Source organism: Leptodactylus fuscus, chromosome 11 (genome assembly GCF_031893055.1).
Source record: "Leptodactylus fuscus isolate aLepFus1 chromosome 11, aLepFus1.hap2, whole genome shotgun sequence".
Taxonomy (NCBI): Eukaryota; Metazoa; Chordata; class Amphibia; order Anura; family Leptodactylidae; genus Leptodactylus; species Leptodactylus fuscus.
The window spans coordinates 77,517,298-77,541,649 of NC_134275.1; the positions used below are offsets into that span (position 1 = coordinate 77,517,298).

The 24,352-nt window shown below is 41.4% G+C and overlaps 1 protein-coding gene across 3 annotated transcripts; it reads left to right on the plus strand.

Moving 5' to 3' along the window:
- The first annotated feature begins 486 nt into the window (after positions 1 to 486).
- On the plus strand, positions 487 to 19,099 carry LOC142184798 (class I histocompatibility antigen, F10 alpha chain-like). 3 transcript variants are annotated; one of them, XM_075259883.1, is made up of 8 exons: positions 487 to 621; positions 7,313 to 7,573; positions 10,328 to 10,606; positions 12,059 to 12,331; positions 13,361 to 13,456; positions 14,220 to 14,252; positions 14,871 to 14,945; positions 15,024 to 19,099. In XM_075259883.1, the coding sequence occupies exons 1-7, from the start codon at positions 552 to 554 to the stop codon at positions 14,915 to 14,917; spliced, it is 1,059 nt and encodes a 352-aa protein (XP_075115984.1). In that variant the 5' UTR covers positions 487 to 551; the 3' UTR covers positions 14,918 to 14,945; positions 15,024 to 19,099. The 3 variants fall into 3 exon arrangements, with proteins under 3 accessions (XP_075115984.1, XP_075115985.1, XP_075115986.1); XM_075259884.1 differs by having other exon boundaries at positions 14,871 to 14,919; XM_075259885.1 differs by lacking the exon at positions 487 to 621 and adding an exon at positions 653 to 978.
- The last annotated feature ends 5,253 nt before the right edge of the window (positions 19,100 to 24,352 follow it).

Consider the following 24,352-nt stretch of genomic DNA (forward strand, 5'->3'; position numbering starts at 1 on the left):
ACAGGACATTACATGGAGGTCAGTAGTCTTATCTATACAGAAAATGGCGTCTCCAGAGATTACTGTTAATGACATTGAACATCCAGGACCAAGCGCGCAGCTATAGGACGAGCAATGGTAGAAGTCACTGCCGGGCCCCAGACCCTGAGGGGGCCCTAAAGGCCCCTCTGCCACATAAATGGCACAAGGTAGGGGCCCCTTTAGAAACCCTGCACTGGAGATGATAGAGTCAGTACGGCTTTGTTCACACCGGGGTCTTGGCTTCTCTCTTCATACATATAATCGCTTCATCATTCTCCTTTATATCTCACAAGTTTTCTATAAATCTCCAGATTCCCTTTCACTTTCTCCAGCTCTAACCTCTCCGTCCTAATCTGCCCGGTAACTGCTGATCAGCTGGAGAGTCATTTTCCTATTGGAGGAGACTGTAACTCCCGTCCAATCAGAGCTGAGCTCCGCCCCCAGTCTGCAGAGTTACATTGTTACACTTGTATTCAGACCCGGCGACACTCGCAGCTGTATTTGTCTTGTCACTCGGGGCCCCCCAATATATGAGGGCCAGGATGAGGAAGATGTTCCTGCTCATTGTACTTCTCCTCCATGTGTCTGCCGTGTATTCTGGTCAGTATATAGGAGATCAGTTATTATATGTGATATGACATGATTAGTATGTATTATATATGTAGTATGTTGTGTATTATACATTGTACTTCTCCTCCATGTGTCTGCCGTGTATTCTGGTCAGTATATAGGAGATCAGTTATTATATGTGATATGACATGATTAGTATGTATTATATATGTAGTATGTTGTGTATTATACATTGTACTTCTCCTCCATGTGTCTGCCGTGTATTCTGGTCAGTATATAGGAGATCAGTTATTATATGTGATATGACATGATTAGTATGTATTATATATGTAGTATGTTGTGTATTATACATTGTACTTCTCCTCCATGTGTCTGCCGTGTATTCTGGTCAGCCACGACCTCCGATTGTAACCCCCAACCGTGATCCACCTAACCCGGGGCACCGACATCAGAGGGCAATTCTGTCCTGGATATCCTGACCACAAGACTTATTAACCAACCTATTTCCCTAACCATCATCCGTACTACCAAGTGGATGGAGATGGCCCCTTAGTCCTCCACCCCTGTTTTGCCTCCCAAGACCCCTCCTGTGCGCGCCGCCATAACAAGAACAACTATCCATATTAAGGGAGACAAACTACTACTGCGCCCTCCTGTGGCTAATGACTGAACCTTCCCTGCACCTTTATTTTATAAACTAGGGTGAAATCCTCCTACTGGTCCTTCCCTGACCCCCCTTGAACTCTGAACAACCTGTCTGTTCCTCATCCCATTTTAAGTCATGTGCATTTGCACAGACAGCTGAAAGCAGCGATCGCTCACTATAGGGGAATTCTGTACCGGATTCCCCGTTAGTGAACAATCTGGGCGACGGCGCACGTGCCAACAGAGAGGGCTCTGAGCGCCATAGGTTCACCATCACGGCTATACAACATGTTTTGTGAAAGTTTATCAACGGTTTTTTGCAACCACAGGAATCACCTGCAGGATCTGCTGCAGCCGAGCAGAGAAAGTATTGGAAACACGAGTGTGAGGGCGTCTGATACTCGTATGTACTGCGGGTTCTGTCTCCGTCATCTACATACATGTACAGAACAGAGGAAAAACAAAAATATCACGTCAGTCAGCAAACAAGAAAGTGAATGTTCATGTAGATGTCTGCCAGGGCTATATAAAGGGAAAACATAACATCGTAGGCACGAGTATCATACATGTTATATGCCTTCATGCCAGCGCAGTGCAGGAATAGAGACTAGCCCTATAGAGACGCTCATGGAGAGAGGATAACATTATACGGTCTGTATAGAAATAGCCATTGAGATTATGTATTACTTTGGTATCACGACTGCCACATTTCTGCCGTGTTATTGTACAAGGCGCCTTCACTTGTGTTCTGTTATCAAGTCTGAAATGCTATGTGTGATATAATATAAGGAGGAAGACGCAGATCGCTGTTAAATATTATATATTTACAATATTCTCTAGCAGACATGGGGTTAACACTCTACTGACATCATAGTCTTATATTCTTGGAACATGGGTGCGGTTAGAGTACACTATTTTAGAAATCTCCTTACATAGCTACAAGATGGAAGGTAACACCCACTCTCATGAATATAAATGAGTAAGAAATACACATGTCTGGGTCTGTCTTTGGGAAGACCAGGGGAAGACCAGGAGGTCTGTCTTTGGGAACACCAGGGTGGGTGGTCCAGGCAGATGGACATCCATGGACGTCGTAACCAGCCCAAGTCCACCAACCAGATGACAAGCATGAACAAAGCTGTAACTACAAGATATCCAGATGATGTAACTTCTCTGAAGATGTAAGCTATTGACAATTGACTGATATTTGTGTTATTTGGACATTTTCCCTGTTCCTGTGTTTTCCTTCAAGATATTAATAAACCTCTACACTGATTTATAACAAGCTGACTTCTTCCTATCGTGGACAAGGCCAGGTCCGGATATTTAACAGTGGACACAAGTCTCACCATAAAATACAAGATATTTAACAGTGGCGAGCCAAGCACGGTCTATGGTGAAAAGTTTTGTTAAAAAGTTCAAATTCTTGGATGCAGTCACCCTTGCCAGTGCCTCAGATAAGAAGACTTTATTTGAAGCTGCTAGTTTATTGGACATGGCCAGAAGACATCAGAAACATATGTCAAAAGCAAACCGAGTATGTCCAAAGCAAAAAGCAAAGCCTATTAAGAGATATCTGTCAAATCAGGTTAAAGTGTCCCCTATTTATAGGAGGGAAAGTGACAAAATCTATGATAAACGTAGGAAATTACATGTTGCATATAAACCATATGCCATGCAAGAAAATCCACAAATTGAAATTCCATTATTAACTGAAATTAAAGAATTGCAGCCAACCAAATCTATTGAGTATCTGCAAAGGAATGTATCTGGGAAGGGACCAGTTGTTTCCAAAATGTCAGATCTTCCCAGTAACCAGGAGGAATTTGAGCTGCCTCATATTCTTAGGAAGAGGGCAAGCTTGGCATTCTCTCATGACCTGGTGGAGTTATTGTGGGATGTGATTGACAGGAAGGTCAGGGGTCGAGTTTAAAAGTATCTCTGAAAGAATTACTGTATTATTTACTTATGTACTATTTGGCTATGTAAAGAGAAATCCCTTTTATATGAGGAGAAGTCCAATGATCAGGTATAACCCACATGATTATGTGATAATGTTTATAAATAATCCTAATTATGCTATTGTGAATAATACTATGGATCATATTATTATATACAGTATTTATATATATATATACACACAGGAGGAGAGTCTCATGTGTGGTGACAGATTTTCGTCATAGTCCACTCTCTAGATGCAGAGAGAGAAGGAGCATGTTATATACAATATATGAATATATGACATGTATATGAATATATGTACAATATATGAATATGATCAAATAGTATTAGGAGTCCATAAAGTTATTAAACTTTTCCATTGGTTAAAATCAATATTGTATTAATTTGGTTTTTGCTAAAGTTTATCCATTTTTCTCTTCAGATATAGATATATGGAAAAATGCAGAAGTTCAATCAGTGATGTCCATTCATTCATCATTCTTTCTTCTAGCCAAAAGAATGCATGGAGTGTCTAACTATTAATGAGTAAACAAATTAACATGGTGTGACTAATAACAATGCATGATAAAGTGATAGAAGTTATAACTTACCTTAAGCATGTTTTTCAATAGTTTCATGTAAAGTCCATGTTTTTAGGATTTTCATGTATAATCCATTATGTATGAAGGCATGCAACTAGGCATGGAGCTCTTACTTACTGTGAATTAAGTGTCCGTTCATGTGGTCAGTTGATTGACAGCAACACATTGTGACCTGAGACCCTGATGGGCTGGTCAGTATAAGTGCTAAGTGTTATGTGTCGACTGGTGTATACAACAGATCTGTGACATCACAACTAGGCCTAAGAAAATCAGGATGCATCCAACAAGGAAAAAGAAACATCTATCCAGCAAAGACGTTTCTTTCTATTTTCTATTTCTATTTTCTTTTTCTATTTCTTTCTATTTTTTATCTTATGTGATCCTCTATATTAAACTGGGAAATTAGCAAATATATTTGAAATCCATTGAAAGGAACCTCATATGTTTATACCTACAGGAAAACCGAGTGTTTAAGTCACATGAGCTGAGGAAAGGTGACAGATGCACTAGGATGAAGGTTATTTTAGTTTGTGAATATTTTGTAGCAAAAGAAGAAGCTTTTGACTAAGATACAGATAGCTCTTCAATATATTTGTTCAAACCTGACAAACAATAAAGGTTTATTGGGGTAATTGGATCATGGGATAATAAATATATTAGTTATGGTGGAAAATCTAGTTAGCTATAGCCAGTATTGATTTATTGTATTATTATTCATTATGTATTCTTACATGTACACACACACTTGCATACACTTACACACATCAACATCTACAAACATTGGGAAAACAAACATTGGGAAAACATAAATGTCTTAAATGCAAATGAGATAAGCTAATCATCTTCATGAAAGGAGAAGTATAATATCATCAAAGGATATGGGATATCAAGAGAGATAGTCTCTGGTTTATTCTTCAAACTTCTGATTATAGGATGTGACATATTTTGAAATGTTTATGTTTTATATACTTATTTCATATGTATGGTGTTCACATACAGCCAGTACACAAGAATATATACAGTTAAGTTTAAGACAGAGACAAGAGTGTGTTGGCACAAGTGTTGTCTCTATTCTTGGTATTGGAGGTATCTGAAAGGTTAAAAAAGGACACAGGAGTCTGTGAAGAGACGAGGTGTTAAGAGGAAACTTTAGTCACATAAGTTTTTATGAATAAAGGGTTAATATTGTGTCTCAGATAAAGAACACAATGATATTTAATAAAGTAATGTTCAAAATAAAATTATTTCTTATTAAAAAAGGTAAATAAAGTGACTAAACTTTAGAAAATGTATGATAAGTATGATAACTCATTCATATAGGAATATATGTTTAGTATAATTGGTGAAAAGTTCTAACTAAAGAATAAATATTGTGATTGTCTATAGAATGGTAATTAATGAGATCACATTATATTTCAAAGTCATGTTGCAATTTGTCATCACAAGTAAAGTACACATACATATTCATACATATAGATATAAAGATATATATATGTTGATATATGATGTTTATATAGATTATTGTATCCAAAGTACTATTATCAGATAGTTTGATAAATGTATTGAATATCAATATTTTATAAGTCAAATATAAATATTGATACAATATAAAGAGAAGTATGTTATATAAATGAGTGGTATGGTACACTGTGATATTATAGTTTAGTTAATTGCCTAGTTTGGCTTAGTTATTAGGGAAAGAAAACTTATCTTCAATCAAGTCCAAGATTATGATAAAGTTTGATATCAAATGTTAATAAAAAGACTTTAACAGTTACAAGAAGAAGATGTGCGGGAAAAGACAAAATCTGAAGGTATGATGCTATATGCTTAAGCTTATGCCAAGGACTGTGTTTAAAAACTATTACTGGAGTTTGGAACCTTTGATCAGCTGATGATTGGACAGATATAAAGACGTCCTCATCAATGTTTGGTGGAATCCTTTCTATTTCAAGACTTCAAGTTGTTTGGTGAGCAAAAGGGTTGTGAATGATAGAACCTGAACACAGATATTGTGTATCCAAGAGACTGAGATTCCAGGACTGAACCTTACTGACAAGCAGCAGGGATGATGTCAGAATTCACACTTGCCTTGCTTTTGCAGTATTGCTCCAGAAGTGTCACATTGTTGTTCTACAGTGACAGGTGGTCAAGGGAATTACAGAAGGAAACTCCTCTACAGTCTATGTCTTGGTGAAATGAAACATAACATATGGACTTTGTTGATAATATGAACTTTAATGGACAATGTTATAATATCTGCACAACACGGAGGAAATCTAAAGGACTTTAAGTCAAGAACTACATTTGTGGTAATAAGCCTTCTATTATGACGGAAGAAGATGACCAGAAGACCAGACGATGAAAGAAGAGCCTTCATCAGGTGTAGGTTAGATAGTGGATCAAATTGTTTTCATCTTTGATCACAGTTTACCATAACATACCATAACATTTATTAATGTCAAAATGTATCGCAAATTGATGAAATTATTGTTATATGGACAATTAATGAAAATTAAGTTCCAGTATTCAGCAAAGAAGAAAGAAGATATAATCTAATTGTATGAATATTGTCGTATGGTATATCTTGAGAGTTCAAACAGATATTTCACTCTCAAAAGGGGGAAATGTTAAATATTATATATTTACAATATTCTCTAGCAGACATGGGGTTAACACTCTACTGACATCATAGTCTTATATTCTTGGAACATGGGTGCGGTTAGAGTACACTATTTTAGAAATCTCCTTACATAGCTACAAGATGGAAGGTAACACCCACTCTCATGAATATAAATGAGTAAGAAATACACATGTCTGGGTCTGTCTTTGGGAAGACCAGGGGAAGACCAGGAGGTCTGTCTTTGGGAACACCAGGGTGGGTGGTCCAGGCAGATGGACATCCATGGACGTCGTAACCAGCCCAAGTCCACCAACCAGATGACAAGCATGAACCAAGCTGTAACTACAAGATATCCAGATGATTTAACTTCTCTGAAGATGTAAGCTATTGACAATTGACTGATATTTGTGTTATTTGGACATTTTCCCTGTTCCTGTGTTTTCCTTCAAGATATTAATAAACCTCTACACTGATTTATAACAAGCTGACTTCTTCCTATCGTGGATAAGGCTAGGTCCGGATATTTAACAGTGGACACAAGTCTCACCGGCAAATACAAGATATTTAACAATCGCCATATGCCGCAAGGAGGTGAAGGAAGGGGAGTAGGAGGGTTTATTATCTTTTGCACCTTCCTTGGGCCTCTCTTATACGTCACAGTATAATTTCACGTCCAGTTCTACCTGAACAAGTTCATACAGAACTGAACCGTAAGATCGCTTCAACACCCTGCAAAACAAATCTTCAGAGCTTCAGCCATCCTTACATTCTTCTTTTTAGCAGAGATGACTTTGTGTTAAGGGCATCGCCCCAGAATATTGTCACTGTCACCTGGATTGTCTGACTGCTGTATTGTATGTAGAACCCTGAAACTGCCACCAGATATGTGTAACCCCCTGTTATCTCTCAGACAGTCACTCTCTGCGCTATTATTACACGGTGGTCACAGCTCCAGGGTCCGGGCTGCCCGAGTTCTCTGCCGTTGGATATATGGATGATCGGGAGATTGTGAATTATAACACGGACAGCGGCCGATACCATCCCAGAGTCCAGTGGATCGAGAAAGTGGAGCCTGAACACTGGAAGGCACATACACAATTGTGTAAACAAGAGGAGGCTGTATACACTCAGGACGTGAAGATAGTGATGAGCAGCTTCAACCAAACTGGTGGTGAGAGACAAATCTACTGTATATACGTATTAACACACACTATACTGTATACACAATGTATATACTATACTAGATAACAATAACTGACAATACATATTGCAGCCTTGGGCACCAGTGTAGGCAGCTCAGACATATCTGCCTTCTGCAGTCTTATACACAAAACTGCGCTGCTCCAGGCGGAGGGGAAACACATTTGGAGGGGGGGGGGAGGGAGACACTAAATGGGAAAGCGAGCGCTGTGATGTCCTCGTGTCCAGGCTCTGAGCGAAGTCAGAAGGAAGAAACATTGTTACCACCTTGAAGAAAGTGCAAAAGTATAATATGGCAGCTAAGCACACCATTCATTTGCAGATTTTGCTGTATTTTTTTGAGCCAAAGTTAGGAGTGGCTACAAAAGGATGGAAAGTTCTTAGGCTACAGGTCTATAGGGTGTCCGTCAAGAAAAAAAAAAAGCTGGGGGAAAAAACGTGGCGGCAATGCATTGCGATTCTTCCCACAGCAACTTGGACAGAACGTTTTGGAAATTGCTGCGTGTCCTCAAAGTGGGGAGAGGATTCCACTTTTTTTGTGCGCCGTTTACGCCACCTGGGGTCCCGGCCTTAGACATTTTCTTTTTGTTAATTCTACTCCTGATTTTGGCTCAAAAAACGCTGCGTTTGTCAAATGTGGGGCCTTAGACGTAATTCGGAGAATTTACTGTACAAAAATGTTTTTTTTGCAATTACCGGCCCTAGACACTAATATAGTAAACAATATACTGCATACACTTATATACAGTCCTATGAAAAAGTTTGGGCACCCCTATTAATCTTAATCATTTTTAGTTCTAAATATTTTGGTGTTTGCAACAGCCATTTCAGTTTGATATATCTAATAACTGATGGACACAGTAATATTTCAGGATTGAAATGAGGTTTATTGTACTAACAGAAAATGTGCAATATGCATTAAACCAAAATTTCAAAAGTCTGGGCACCTCAACAGAAAAGTGACATTAATATTTAGTACATCCTCCTTTTGCAAAGATAACGGCCTCTAGTCGCTTCCTGTAGCTTTTAATCAGTTCCTGGATCCTGGATGAAGGGATTTTGGACCGTTCCTCTTTACAAAACAATTCAAGTTCAGTTAAGTTTGATGGTCGCCGAACATGGACAGCCCGCTCTCAAATGATCTGAAAACAAAGATTGTTCAACATAGTTGTTCAGGGGAAGGATACAAAAAGTTGTCTCAGAGATTTAACCTGTCAGTTTCCACTGTGAGGAACATAGTAAGGAAATGGAAGACCACAGGGACAGTTCTTGTTAAGCCCAGAAGTGGCAGGCCAAGAAAAATATCAGAAAGGCAGAGAAGTAGAATGGTGAGAACAGTCAAGGACAATCCACAGACACCTCCAAAGAGCTGCAGCATCATCTTGCTGCAGATGGTGTCACTGTGCATCGGACAACTATACAGCACACTTTGCACAAGGAGAAGCTGTCAGGGAGAGTGATGAGAAAGAAGCCGTTTCTGCAAGCACACCACAAACAGAGTCGCCTGAGGTATGAAAAAGCACATTTGGACAAGCCAGCTTCATTTTGGAAGAAGGTCCTGTGGACTGATGAAACAAAGATTGAGTTGTTTGGTCATACAAAAAGGCGTTATGCATGACGTCCAAAAAAAACAGCATTCCAAGAAAACCACTTGCTACCCACTGTAAAATTTGGTGGAGGTTCCATCATGCTTTGGGGCTGTGTGGCCAATGCCGGCATCGGGAATCTTGTTAAAGTTGAGGGTCGCATGGATTCCACTCAGTATCAGCAGATTCTTGAGAATAATGTTCAAGAATCAGTGACGAAGTTGAAGTTACACCGGGGATGGATATTCCAGCAAGACAATGATCCAAAACACCGCTCCAAATCCTCAGGCATTCATGCAGAGGAACAATTACAATGTTCTGGAATGGCCATCCCAGTCCCCAGACCTGAATATCATTGAACATCTGTGGGATCATTTAAGAGCGGGCTGTCCATGCTCGGCGACCATCAAACTTAACTGAACTTGAATTGTTTTGTAAAGAGGAATGGTCCAAAATCCCTTCATCCAGGATCCAGGAACTGATTAAAAGCTACAGGAAGTGACTAGAGGATGTTATCTTTGCAAAAGGAGGATCTACTAAATATTAATGTCACTTTTCTGTTGAGGTGCCCATACTTTTGCTTCGGTCACATTTTGGTGTAATGCATATTGCACATTTTCTGTTAGTACAATAAACCTCATTTCAATCCTGAAATATTACTGTGTCCATCAGTTATTAGATATATCAAACGGAAATGGCTGCTGCAAACACCAAAATATTTAGAGCTAAAAATGATTAAGATTAATAGGGGTGCCCAAACTTTTTCATAGGACTGTACACCTTAATGTGAGATTGTGATAGGATTAGGATGGGGGGATGTCGTCCACTCAGATAGACGAGCAGTCTACATCTAGGTGGAGAGTCAGGCATCTTCCTTCCTGGACCCCAAATTATCCGTCACCCTGCAGGGGCCCCAATAGCCCATTACCTTGCAGTGTCTCGCTGATGCTCTCGGCCGGCTGTTATGTGGGCACATATCCCCGGGTCACAGATCTAGGTCAAGGCAAGAGCCAGGCCATAAACTACTAACAGGACCGCAGGACAGAAACAATTAGAGGCAAGGGCTACGACCAAGGCAACGACCAGTGTACATACATGATATATGTGCTGTGTGTAACATGTTCCTGTGCTGTCTGCAGGTTTCCATTTCTACCAGGTGATGTTTGGCTGTGAGTTGGGAGATGACGGCAGTATCAGTGGATTTGAACAACACGGATATGACGGCAAAGAGTTCATGTCCCTGGACACACAGACGTGGACTTATATCCCCACCGTGTCCCAGGCTCAGATCTCTGCACAGAAATTGAACAGTCCAAAGGAAAGAGTTGGGGAAAGACACAAGAATTATCTGGAGAATATCTGTATCTATAGGCTGAAGAAATATATGAAGGATGGGAGAGAAGATCTGGAGAGGAGAGGTGAGTGGATATTAAGTATTTGCTAATAGTCTTTTATTTTCTGGGGTTGTCATGATGTTTTTTAGTGCAATCCCCACAAAAGCAAGAATGGTGAGTTTCTTTCTATATCCTATTATGTAACGGTCTAGTCCAATAGGTAATGGCCAAGATGAAGAAATACCTCTCTCTGAATTCGGAGAATCTCCTCTGCAATCTCAGCTCCTCTTTGACTCCTTACACTTCTGTAAATGACATTTTGGTGCTGCCACTGGTAATGGGAACAACAACTACAACTCCACCATTGTTTTGGGGGGATTTTTTATAGTGTTTGAGCTGCATCATGGCGACTTTCATAGCTCTGCCTACAATACTCATTGATCGCTGCGTACATAGCAATTGGGAAGACAGGGACGGTCATAAACTATCCCTGCCTGCCCTCTGGGATGTCCAGTCGTAGTAACAGTATGTTGATTTATTGATAGCGCTTTGGGGAATGTATGATTAGTTTAATTACATTTATTTTCAGCCCCCCAAGGAGTTTCAGCCTTAAAGGGGTTGTCCCATCACAAGGATCCTCTCTATACTGCTTGTTAATGTGGATGTAAGACTTTTCCTAAATACACTGCTTCAGTAAAACTGCTTTGTGTGTCCACTACCTTACTTTATTCAATTCATTGCTGACACAGCCCTGACTTATCTGCTCAAAAGTCAAGTGATGTATCTGCTGCTCTCGGGAAGGGGGGGGGGGGAGGAGGGGCTAAGTGCACGGGAGTGAGCCTGTGTTTCTAGCTATTCCTGTGTCTGCACCATATGACCTAGCTCCCTGCTATCAGATAGGGGAGAGGAGCTGCTTTCATTTCTTCTGTTCTCCCAGTTATCAGGTTAGCTAATACAATTGTGTTCATTATGGCAGAGACAGGCAGTCTCTGTATGTAACACAGAATGGAGTTGCTCCTGCCTGTACTTCATAGTCCAATATTGAGGACCTTTGATGACATCACAGGCCCTTCAGCCACTCCATAGGATCACGCTATGTGGTGGGCGGAGCTACTTCTAATTTGGGGGCGGAGCTAAATGGCAGGTTGCGTGTAAAATCCCGCCCACCAAATGATGCAAGAAACCAGGAAGAAAGAAGATTTTACAGCAGTGAAGACTGGTGAGTATGCGACGTGGGAATACCCCTTTAAGGGCTTAGATGGCTGATACAGTATAGTGCAATAATGTTGTATTGCAGTATACAGTACTGTATATATACCGCTCTTCTATTACACTCTGCTTTTCTAGTAAGCAGTGCTAACCCTAGTGAGATTTATGCAGTCACAGAGATCTATTCCTATATGTTCAGTGCACAGGGGTCTCCAGTGTTATACACAGTACAGGGGGCTCTGCTGGTTGTACAGATTGCTAGAGGGAGGAGAGATCAGATCCGGCTACAGGGCGGCCATTTATATTTTCTTCTTTTTCCCCCCTCAGTTCAGCCAGAGGTGAAGGTCTCCGGTCAGGAGAAAGATGAGACGCTGACGCTTCACTGCCAGGTCTACGGATTTCACCCCAAACAAGTGGATGTGAAGTGGATGAAGAACGGGAAGGACGACGTCCCCACATATCAGACCACACACACCCTCCCCAATCCTGACGGCACCTATCAGATCAGGGTCACTGCGGAAGTGATCCCCAAAGAGGGCGACAGCTACTCCTGTTATGTGGACCACAGCAGCCTGCCCGAGCCCATGAAGATTGTGTGGGGTGAGTTGGGTCCATATTGGGGGGATGACTGGAAGACTAATATGTAGTATGTCATGACTGGTGGTCACTATTGTGACATGTCATTGTATAGTCTGTGGACAATAGTGATATGAAATCTATATGAGTATGATACCTGAATGGAGTTTGTTGGGTTTGGAAAGGCAATTCAGTTTTCATTAAAGGGGTTGCCCCGGGATAAAAACTAATCCTTTCACTAATATAAACATCCTGACCCCTCCTACTTTCTAAATAACATGATTATCAAAAATGTATATTTACCCATATCCCTGGTCACATGACCACCTCAGGGACATTTGCAGGTTATCCGGTTATCTGGTTATTCCAGAAACGGAATGTCACTACTACCCATCCCCCATCCACTCCAACATACTTACCTATCTTCTTTCCACTCTTCCCCCTGCGGACGGCTCCTCCCTCCTCTATAGTCCGAGCCCTGCTCTGCAGCTGATAGTCCACCTCAGGCGTGGGAGCTGCGCAGTAGAGTTAGATCATCAGCTATGGACACAGAGCAGCGCTGGGACAATAGTCAGCAAAGAGGGAGGAGCCTTCCTGCAGGACGAAGCCTGGAAGGAAGAGAGGTAAGTATATAAAGGGGTCGGGGGTTGGGCTCAGTAGGTAGGGGAGAGCTAGTAGTGGGTGGGATAGCTAGAGAGACAGGGTGGGGGTGTATGGGAGGGAGGGAGAGAGGAAGGGGAGGGGAGGGAGGTGAGAGGGGGCTACTGTGGAAGTTACATAGCAGGAAGCTGAACCCTGTAAACAAATGCAGAAGATACCAGGAGCTCCCAGAGACCCCCAGAAATCACTCAAAACACTGCTAAGGGTATATGAGTGCATGTATTAACCCATTAATAGCACTAACAGACCTTTTTTTGAAAAAACAAAAAATGTTTGACATTCCATAGACGCACTGATAGGAAACTCAGATTGTGAGTCCTAAAGGGGACAGTGAGTGATGACAATATACAGTATATAATCTACAGCTTACATTTTCTCTTTTCTAACTTCTAGAACCAAAATCGCTGAACGTCCGGGTCATCCTGATCACCGCTGCGGGGGTCATCGCTCTTCTTGCTGGTGGCGTTGGTGGATTTCTCTTATATAAAAGTAAGTGTCAGTGATGCAGCGCGACTAGTCTTCTACAGGAATCAACATAGATGAACACACACACACATGTGTATATATATATATATATATATATATATATATATATATATATATATATATACTGTATGTTCATATGCTTCTAGACACACATACATGTATTTTATTGAGCTGTGACTCTATAACCATGACAGATGACAATGACTCACTTTGAGGTTTCCTACTTCTGTAAATATGATGTTCTCTCTGATCTTATCTATGATGTTGGGCGGTTAGAGTGGAAGATACAGAATATAACTTGTCTCCATTTGCAGGTGTTTGCTTTTTTTTAACCCCGACCCACTTACATATCTCTGCCCGGGGTATGAAGATAACACAACCGAATGTGAGATCCTTCCTATACATGGACCCCAGACTCCCGAGCTCACACAACTCTTGTATTTTCCTTCTTATCTGCAAATAGTTTTCCCTCTTCCATATAAGCATATACAGAACGTCTGGCTGAGTGCTCTACACCCCTCCCCCCCCTGTCCGATTAGGACATATATCTAAAATGGCGCTACGCATATTACTATAGTTGTTTGAAGCCTTAGCCATGTTGGTTCCTCTGCGCCACATCACCCTGCTTGTACCTCAAATTCTGTCCTGCTTTCTTTCCTAATTTGGGTAGTCGTATGTTAGCAGCAGAGATAACGGAGAGACTGACTTGATGACCTTTGTAGGATACGATTATTCTTCACAATTTTATCTCATTCTCTTATTTTAGAGAAGAAAGATGGCGGCTACAAGACGACCGGCAGTGAGTATTGTGTATAGGCGACTATCCTGAGCTGTCACTAGGTGTGATATATGACTAGTGTGCTGTGATATGACTGTATATGAGTGGCGGCTGTGATAAGGGATGACTAACGCGCTTCAGTGGGAGCCCAGATCAGAGTCAGAGTCACATATCTAGGACTAAGTTCACACCTGCACTAGGTGCTGCCTGCCACAGATCTGTCCAAAATTTCTGGGCAACAAACTGCTACAAGCCTTATATTTTCAGCTAAAAAAGACATCCAGCAGACAACTGATGGACCCCCATTATAGTCAGTGGGGTCCCTTGGGCTTTGGTCACGTCTGCTTTGTTTATGGTCTGTTTTTCGGTTCTTCTCGTCCTCCGATGGATTTACCAGCTCAGATATGAACATAACCCAACTACAGCATAGTCCTGAAGGGCTGTCTGTGCCAAAGCCAGAAAACTGAGCAAGTATTGAAAGCCGCTGTATGTGAATGAGAAAGACAGAAAATAACTAAAAATCAGAACAAAACCAGCAAAACAAAAACTTTACAGAGTCACACAACTTTATATATGTGATCTGATCTGACTATTGTGAAATTGTAGAATGTTTCCTTACATAACTTCCTATTTCCGCAGCTTCGGACACATCCTCTGACTCTTCTAATAATCCAGCCAAGGCCTGATGGTGAGGAATAATGTGAGATATAAAAGGTGATCTAGAAACAGCCTCATAAAATAGATATTGGCTGGTTTATATTCCTAGATATCTTATTATATTTTATACTATAGGAAGATTTCTGCAAGTCTGGAGAGAAGAAACACAAATGTCTCTTCTGGCTCTTAGATGCAATTCAGCAATTTTACAAGAAGTCTCCTGACTGGTCACATAGAGATATAAGATCACGCTGTGCAGCTCATGAGATTGAACCACCAACAATTTGCAAACCAAAAGCTATTCCAGAGCCCTGCAATGTCCTTGTCCGTTACTAGGTGTCCCTTACTGAGCACTCACTACTTGCTGTACACTGCTGGACTTTCCAGAAGCTGCAAACAAAATTCTGAAAGAGGTGGAATTGGAAAAATTTCTAATGGATTTGATATTTACGGCGTTCACTGTGTGGTAAACACGAGATATTATCTGTATTCTGCGGGTCAGTACAGTCACTCAGATACCAATTTTATAGAGGATTTGTAATGTATTTCAAAAATTGAATCCATTGCAAAATAGAAAAAAATTAGTGTTGCCATATTGTGACACCTTTAACTGGGTGCGGCGTCTTTTTATGCAGGACTAGATGGCGCTTTTATTGATACCATTTTTGGATCACTTTTTATTCAAGTTTTTATAGGAGGCAAAGTGTTGAAAAAAAAATCACCATTTGTCCATTTAGATTTTTTTCCCCGCTACACCGCTCACCGTATGGCGTCAATATTTTTCTATTTTAATAGTTCAGATATTTTGGAGCACAGGAGACCTAAAGGGTTTATGTTTCTTATTATTTCTCTATGTGATCTAGGGAAAGCTGGGTGATTGGAGCTTTTTATATATTTAGTGAGTTTTTTATACTTTTTTAAAAATAACGTATTCTTTTACTTTTATTTTCATTCCACCTATGGACTGGGAATCCTGGGGGGGGTCTGATTGTTCATATTATTCATGGTAATACTAATATATTGCAGTGAATAGTAACATCCACTCACTGCTATTACAGGCTGCCTCTGGCAGAAGTGATGTAATGACAAGTCTGGGAACCCTAAAATAGGCTCCTGGCTGTCAATGCAACCGATCACAACCCCCAGTGTCAATCCAGAGGGCAGCGATTGGTCAAAAATGGCGGCTGTGCACTTTAGATGCCATGGTTGCATTTAACCTCAGCATCTACAATGTTTACAGCTGCGATTGGTGTTGGGACCGATTGGAAGTGTTATCAGCAGTTGTCGGCTGTATTGTACAGTCAGTATCCGCTGGGTATGGAAGGAGCTCAGCTCCAGCTCTCTCCATACAACCCTTTGCACATAATGTTGTAATTACGTGATCATGCACAATTACAACATTATGTTCATTCACTAGGTCCCCCCGCGTGGTTCTGGGATTTTTGCTCACCGTTCTCGTGATCATTTTGACCCCACGGGGTGAGATTTTGCGTGGAGCCCCAGATCGAGGGAGATTATCAGTGGTCTTGTATCTCTTCCATTTTCTAATTATTGCTCCCACAGTTGATTTCTTCAATCCAAGCTGGTTGCCTATTGCAGATTCAGTCTTCCCAGCCTGGTGCAGGGCTACAATTTTGATTCTGGTGTCCTTTGACAGCTCTTTGGTCTTCACCATAGTGGAGTTTGGAGTCTGACTGTTTGAGGGTGTGCACAGGTGTCTTTTTATACTGATAACAAGTTTAAACAGGTGCCATTACTACAGGTAATGAGTGGAGGAAAGAGGAGACTCTTAAAGAAGAAGTTACAGGTCTGTGAGAGCCAGAAATCTTGATTGTTTGTAGGTGACCAAATACTTATTTTCCACCATAATTTGCAAATAAATTCTTACAAAATCATACAATGTGATTTTCTGGATTTGTTTTCTCATTTTGTCTCTCATAGTTGAGGTCTACCTATGATGTAAATTACAGACGCCTCTCATCTTTTTAAGTAGTGGAACTTGCACTATTGGTGACTGACTAAATACTTTTTTGCCCCACTGTATATATATATGTATAGTGTCAGATAAAAGATGAGTCCAAGATCAATCAGTTCTATTTGTAAAGTTTCCAGAGATATCACCAATAGGGTTGAGCGATCATGTTCGGAGAAGATCGGATTCCTATCAGCGATCAAGAAATTTTCACGATCGCGATTGGAATTCCGAATACGATCTTTTTAGGTGGGATCGAGATCGGTGACTATTTTCCTCAATTCTTTGCTTAGCCTTCACACTGAGTATACGCTCTACTCATTCTGAGCGGAGTGTATACTCAGTGTGAAGGCTCTGCTGCGGTTCCATAGGAAAGAATGGAAGCATCCGGCACACAGCCCTAACCCCCTGTGCGCCGGCTGCGTCCATTCATTCTAATGGGAGACTAGCTAACATCTCTAGTAGCTACTTACCTCCAGAGATGGCTTCACCGTTGCCCGGTGTTCTCCTTCTTCTTCGCCTCACTGCCGCCACCTCCCAGGTTAGTGTTTAAAGAGTTAGGAAGGCGGGGCTTGTGGCTTAGGAGAGTGTGGGTGGATACAGGGCGGGGAGACGTGACATCTCCCCTCCCAGTACCCGCCCACACTCTCCTAACCTGGGAGGCGGGGGCAGTGAGGCGAAGAAGAACGAGAACACCGGGCACCGGAGCAGCCATCTCTACAGGTAAGTGGACACCAGGGGGGACTAAGTAGCCAGAGGATTAAAAATAAATCACTACACAGCGTGGATTCTAACAATTAAAGCATTCAATTGTTAGATTCCATGCTGTATAGTAAATAGGATTGTTTTTAAAATCCGATCTCCGAATAGTAAAAAAAATCCCATTGACTTGCATTGGGATCGGAATTGGGATCGAGATCGGGTTTGAATGAAAAATGATCGGGAATCAGATTTTAAAATCTATCCTGAAAAGTCAAGATTGGCTCAACCCTAATCGCCAATTAAAAATACAGGGATTGATATATCTACTTTCAAACAACTTTTAATTTTCTGACATTATTTGTGTCATTAATAGTTTTTGCACTTTATTTGCAGATTTTGGCTCCTTTCTGTGAAATCCTGCACATATTTTTGCCTTATTTCCCTATTGAGAGTTGAAATCTGTACACTGCTTGTACTAGGTGGGTGCAGACTTGTGTATAAGGCAGGGAAACTTCCAAAATAAAAGGAGATATCTATGTGATGAAATATTTGTACAGTATGTAGGTGACTTAGTGTGCAGATTGTGGGAGATGAGGGGTCAGGACGGGCAAGTCCTATACTGAGAAGAGATCATTCTGTACCCGGTCATGCTCGGGCATCTCTGATCTCTGCGATGGTGCGGGATCAGGAGGGGTTAACATATATTACAATACAATAATAATCTTATTCGTTGTGCTCAGTTTTACACAGTCAGTAATCATCTACAATAAGCGCTGTGCAGAATACTGAATAACGCTTCACATGAACAAAATATACCAGATGTATCATCCTGGATCAGTCACCGTGATAAATCTGATGTATCTGTAGATTGTCTCGTCCCAGGTTTATAGAAGTTATTAGTTGTCTTACTTTGTGCCAATATTTTGGGGCAATATTGATGTAAATTGTTCCAGAAATCTTGCACATTTTGACTACTAAATCTCTGTCTGGTCTATAACAAGAAACCAAAGACTGGTCTGCAACACAAGAGACGACACGGCACAAGAGACGACACAACACAAGAGACGACACAACACAAGGGATGACAACACACATAAGACGACACAACACAAGAGACGACACAACACAAGAGACAACAACACACACGAGACGACACAACACAAGAAGCGACACAACACAAGAGACGACACAACACAAGAAGCGACACAGCACACAAGAGGCAACACGGAGAAAAGACCTATAAGATAAGGAATAAAACACTGGATAAGAATCCTAATCTCTTCCTGCACAGCTATAGATTTACATTACATAGAAAGCAACACGAAATGTTACAAGTAATTTTTTCTGTTTGTACCTCCCATTTACCTGTTGTGTCTGTCCTGCCATTAGAATTAGATTGTAAGCTTTTGCGAGCAGGGATTTCTCTCCCTTTGTCTCATTGTTCATGTTGGCTGATGAGTTGTCATTTTTTGTGTGTTATCTCTTGTAAAACACTGCAGAAAATGTTGGTGCTACATAAATAAAAGAAGCCGCGTGAGGTCGTGTGAATCTTCTTCCCCGTCTTCTTCTGATCTGTAAACTGGTGGCTGCTATTTTCAGAGATTGATATCAGACAAATTCACTGAAGATTTGAGAAAGTTGTATCCAATTGTATTTGGTGACAAACAGATTCACTCATCTCTATAACAAACACAAGTCTTAAAGATCTTTGTAATGACATAGATGTTTATTTTACCTATGTTATCTATAGGATATGCAACAAACACACCAGACAAACTGACTTTAAAAGGGGGATCCGGTTTCTAGTACTAGAGGCCTATTCTTAAGCCATCGATACTAGAAACCGGATAACCCCTTTAATTCCTCCCATGATACCCCCCCCCCCTCCCACCGATCCTCTACACTGGGATCCTGTACTTGTAAATGGGGAGACATAAATGCATGTGAGAGTTTTACAAGAAGTCTCCAGTTACGTTTCCATCCTCATCTATTGTCTAAGTTTCAGATAAATGGGAGACAACATGGGAGACACGGACAGGAGAGCCGGATATCGGTGTTTAGACAATCCTACAACCCCAGAAGCTTCTAGTAATTCTGCCCCATTACTTCTCTCTACAGAGACTCATTCAAAGAGGAACTTTCACGTCCTCATAGATGTGCGGTATTATCTACTGCTAGAAAGCCGACAGTTCCGGGCACTTTTGGCTTTCCTGTATCTGCCCCAGTGCTGGAGATATTGGGGCTATTGGTCCTCGCTGGCTGTGACGTCCCATGTCCCTTTCCTTAGTGACCGATGAGGCCGCTTATTGGATGTTGTTGACCTGGATGTTATATATTCTTGGATAACATTCATACAAGGTTGGTGACACGTTGTAATATTAAAGGTAGACTAAACTGTGTGATGTGTCTGACCGCTCACAGAGACCACCAACAATTTCCAGATCAAAACTCAAAGGATTTGTCCACACAAGACATTTTTGCTGCAGTTCTGCTGTGCTATTTGTTATAGATACAAGTTTTTTTTATACAGACATGTAATTTAAAAAAAAAGTTAAAAAAAAAGTTATCATAACTGGGAATGCACGTACCACCCATGTAGGCTTTACAGCTGCACAGGGGTCTGGAGGGAGGGGGGGCCCGGTCTAACTACAAAACTAATTATGTGTGCTCCGATTGAGAGACGACATAATATTTATGGCCAGCAGGTGGCAGCACCCCATAGTGATCTGTAAACACAGGACCTCGGGCAGGCAGCAGTGTAGGATTCACTTCTCGGCACCCTGGGGGGAGAATTTAGGTGAGAGGGAGAGGAGGACCGCAGCCATATTTATACTATATATTTTTTATAAGATTTTGCTTTCATCTCCCCCGATCTGCTAGTTTTATGTTATATACTACATGAATAAGAAGATCCTGGATACTGTGGGGCAGATTTATTAAGATTTCTTTTAGAATTCCCCCCTGCTGGTTGTATTAAAGTGTCTGACATCCCCTTTAAACCTGACCAGAGCTGTAAATGACTCGGTCACTTCCTATACATGAAGTTTATTTCTCCGTACATGAGATATGATAAACTTTCTAGGGTGTCTGTAGAAACTGCACATACTCAGAGGGGTAACGTGTGATCCAGAATGGGGGTCATGTAAACAATATCTGCACATTGATGAACTCTGACATACCTCCCAACTATCAATAATGGAATATTACAGAGATTACTGAAGTATTAATATCCTGATCCTGTATATGGACAAACACCTTGGTAACCTCAAAAACACATTCTCGAGGCCGGGTTACCATCCAGGAACAGTAGAAAACCAAATCACCAGGGCCATGAGAATACCAAGATCCGATTTATGAAATCCAAAAGAAAAATTATTTTAGAGCTCACCTCAGCAGGCTTTTCTGTGAAGGATTCATCGTCTTCTCTTCAGGGCATATTCTGGACTACAGAATGATTCGGTAAGTACTGTATATATGGAAAACAAGACGAGCCGGCAACTCTCTGAAGATCTAAAATTTAAGCCATCATTAAAAGATAGTCTATACAAGAAATGAACAAAAACAAACAAAAAATAACCCCTTAAAAAAGGCTAACGCATTTCGGAAAGCATGTTCCTTTTTCAAAGCATACATAACAATGAAAAGTGTTCATCCTTAAATACCTTCCTTTCCCCTCATGTCGGTTCCGGTTCGTTAATTTCAATTGCAAACATGTGATAGCCGCATGATGATTAAAAGTTACATTTTAGACCTTCAGTCTTGTTTTCTATATATACTTATGAAATTACAACACCAATCAGGAGAACAATCGGGTGCCCCTGGTCGTCACATATAACCCCCACCTGGAGACGCTGAGAGGTATCACACGCAAATTACATCCACTACTGCAAAAAGACCACCATGTAATATCCATATATCCAGACCCCCCTCTCCTGTGCTACAGACAGCCACCAAACCTCAGGAATATGGTTGTCAGCAGCTCACTGTCACCTCCAACTAACACAGGAACATTCCCATGTGGACAGAAAAGGTGCAAAACCTGCCCTCACATACTGACTACTGACAGGATAGAAATACCAAACTCTAACAAGGACTACAAGATCCCAGGTACGTTCACCTGCCGCCACCTAATGTAGTGTATGGAATAAAGTGCACCAAGTGTCCTGGGGGGTCTGTATATGGGGGAGACAGGCCAGACACTTAGGATAAGGATGAACTCGCACCGTCACACAATTACAGAGCAGAGAATGGACCTCCCGGTGCCAAAACACTTCTGCAATGAGGATCATAATATCACCAAAGACATGAAGATCCTGATACTAAGAGGAAATTTCAAAAGCAAAAAAGACAGAAGGGTATGGGAATACAATCTAATGACAACCTGTGACACTCTCCAGGGGGGGTTAATTCTGTCACATGGTTTTATGTCCATTTACAACAACTAGACACCACGTGACTGATCAAGGGATCATAAAACTCAGAGCCGTCCTGTGAACTGATATTTTTTGGACTTATCTGTTTGCTTGTTCTGCTTTCCATCAATTATGCACCAAACACTCTATTCCTGTATAAATGTGCAGCCTTCAGAAACTGTGTTATACCAGCCTGTTGAAGAGACCTAGTAGTCTCCACAGCTTGCAATCTAGCAACAATTTTGTTAGCCATTAAAAAAGGAATCAACTACTGAAGACTCTCAATCTTTACATTTCATATCCACAGACTAACACGGTACAAAGGTCAAAGGTTCACCACGGGGCCCCGCCATTCCTAGTTACGCCACTGGTAATAATTCATATCCAGGTTATATCCCGACCTTCACATCACACAGAAACATTTCTAATAGAATCAGACAGTATCTCGCTGACCAAAGAGCTGACAATCTATTAGTAGTCTTGTCCCGTCTGAGATCCGCACATGTGTGGATGAGATTAAGGAACTCACTTTGCTGTGATATTTTTTTCATAGCATTTCCACAACAGCCAGAAATGCGGCGTCTCCATAACATGTGGCCTCAGCCCAAAACCGCCCGCACCCGACCAAGTACAGTCTGAGGGGGGAGGGGGCCGGCGCTCTGTGCAGAGTATTATGGAGTATGTCTTATCCAGATCCGTGAAAACAGATCGAAATGGATCGGAACCGCCCATAGAAATCAGAGTAAGGCCCCACTGGGCGGAAATGCAGCAAAAAACCGCAGCGGAAAAAAACACAGAGAAAACACTGCGTTTCCGCAACTATAATTGACATGCTGCATTTTTCAAAAACGCAGCTTTTCCGCAGCGTTTTTTTCCCGCAGTGTGGGGCTAGGATTACTCAAAATTGCATTCACTGTGCTGGTACTGTAAAACACGCGCTTTTTTTCTGCTGTGTTTCCGTAATGCCCAAAAACGCTGTGTTTCCGCCCAGTGGGGCCTTAGTCTAAGACGGAAGGCAGTCGGTTGTCATCATATGACGTCCTTATGACGTTCTCTGTAATGGCTCTGTGGATTTGCTTATTTACGGACAGGAAATTCATTCATATTAAAGATCCTAAAGCAAAGGTATGTTTAGGTGAAATCTCCTCCACCTGGGACCAATAGCTGCACAAGTACACAAGTGAAACAGAGGATTTGGGGGTAAATAGCTGCACCTCTTTTTTAGGCTATGTCCCCACGTGGCGTAAACCGCCGCGGACACACTGGAAACTTTTTCACTGTGGTGTCTCCTTATGAAGTTGTCGCACCTCCTTGGTAAATGTTGTGCACATATCTGAGCTTAGAGGCGTCTTTTTAAGCCATTTCCACTTTGCCCCTTTTTACCGCAGTCTGACCTGAGGGGTTTTTAAGGACTAGTTCACACGGGGGAATAAAGGCGGTTTGTGATGGCGGATTTCGAAATCTGCCTCATTACAATAGTGGTCTATGTAGACTGCTAGCAGAAAAAAGAAGTGACATGACCTGTCTTCAGGCGTTTTCTGCCTAAAGAAAGCAATACCCCAAATCATCCCCCCCCCCATACAGCTGTCACCAACTAAGAAGAAGATGAGACCCCACGGACTGTTATACCCCAATTCACCCACCCCACCCCCCATACTCACCATTCCCCCCCCAACCCCCAACTCCCCCCCCCCCTCACTTTACTAGCATTGGCAATGCCAAATATCTATTCAGACATCCCAATAAAGCTTGTTTGATTCTTGATTCAATAGAAGTGAATGGGAGGCGAAAAACGCACGTTTTTTTTTTGCGCTTCTTTCTTGCAAAAAAACGCAACACATTTTTTGCACCCCATTCACTTTATGGGAGGGGAAAACCACCTGGCATTTTTTGAAGCAGTGTTTTTAAAAAAAACAAACAAAAAAAACGCTCCAAAAAAAGCTCCAAAAAGTGTGGCAAGGTCCAAAAAACGTTTCCTAATTAGGAAGCGTTTTTTTTCGGGACCAAAATAAGCCACACGTAATTTACATGTGAACTAGCCCTTACACCGGCCGTGTATTGGGGACATTTTCACCTTTTTTGCCCCTTTTTTTAAAAAAAGTACAGGTCATAAATACAGCATGAAAATGGTCGCTATTTAGACCACGTCCCCTTTCCCAGACAAAAAGTAAAGTGGCGCGGGCGGCATAACATGTGGAGAAAAAGGTGCAAATGCTTCATACATAAAGTGCAGAGCGGGAAAAGAGCACAGAAAGGGGCAAGAAGCCTAATAAATGTGCCCCATTATTCCCAATCCTGCAGTCCATGGCCACCACATGTAGGCTGGTATATAGTCAGTATGTGGCAGCCATGATGATATAACTCGGCCTACTACAAGT

Coding starts and splice junctions, on each gene's coding strand:
- LOC142184798 (XM_075259883.1), top strand. CDS start 552: ATGAGGGCCAGGATGAGGAAGATGTTCCTGCTCATTGTACTTCTCCTC. Junction 622..7,312: donor TGTGTCTGCCGTGTATTCTG/GTCAGTATATAG, acceptor GTTATCTCTCAG/ACAGTCACTCTCTGCGCTAT. Junction 10,607..12,058: donor AGAAGATCTGGAGAGGAGAG/GTGAGTGGATAT, acceptor TTCCCCCCTCAG/TTCAGCCAGAGGTGAAGGTC.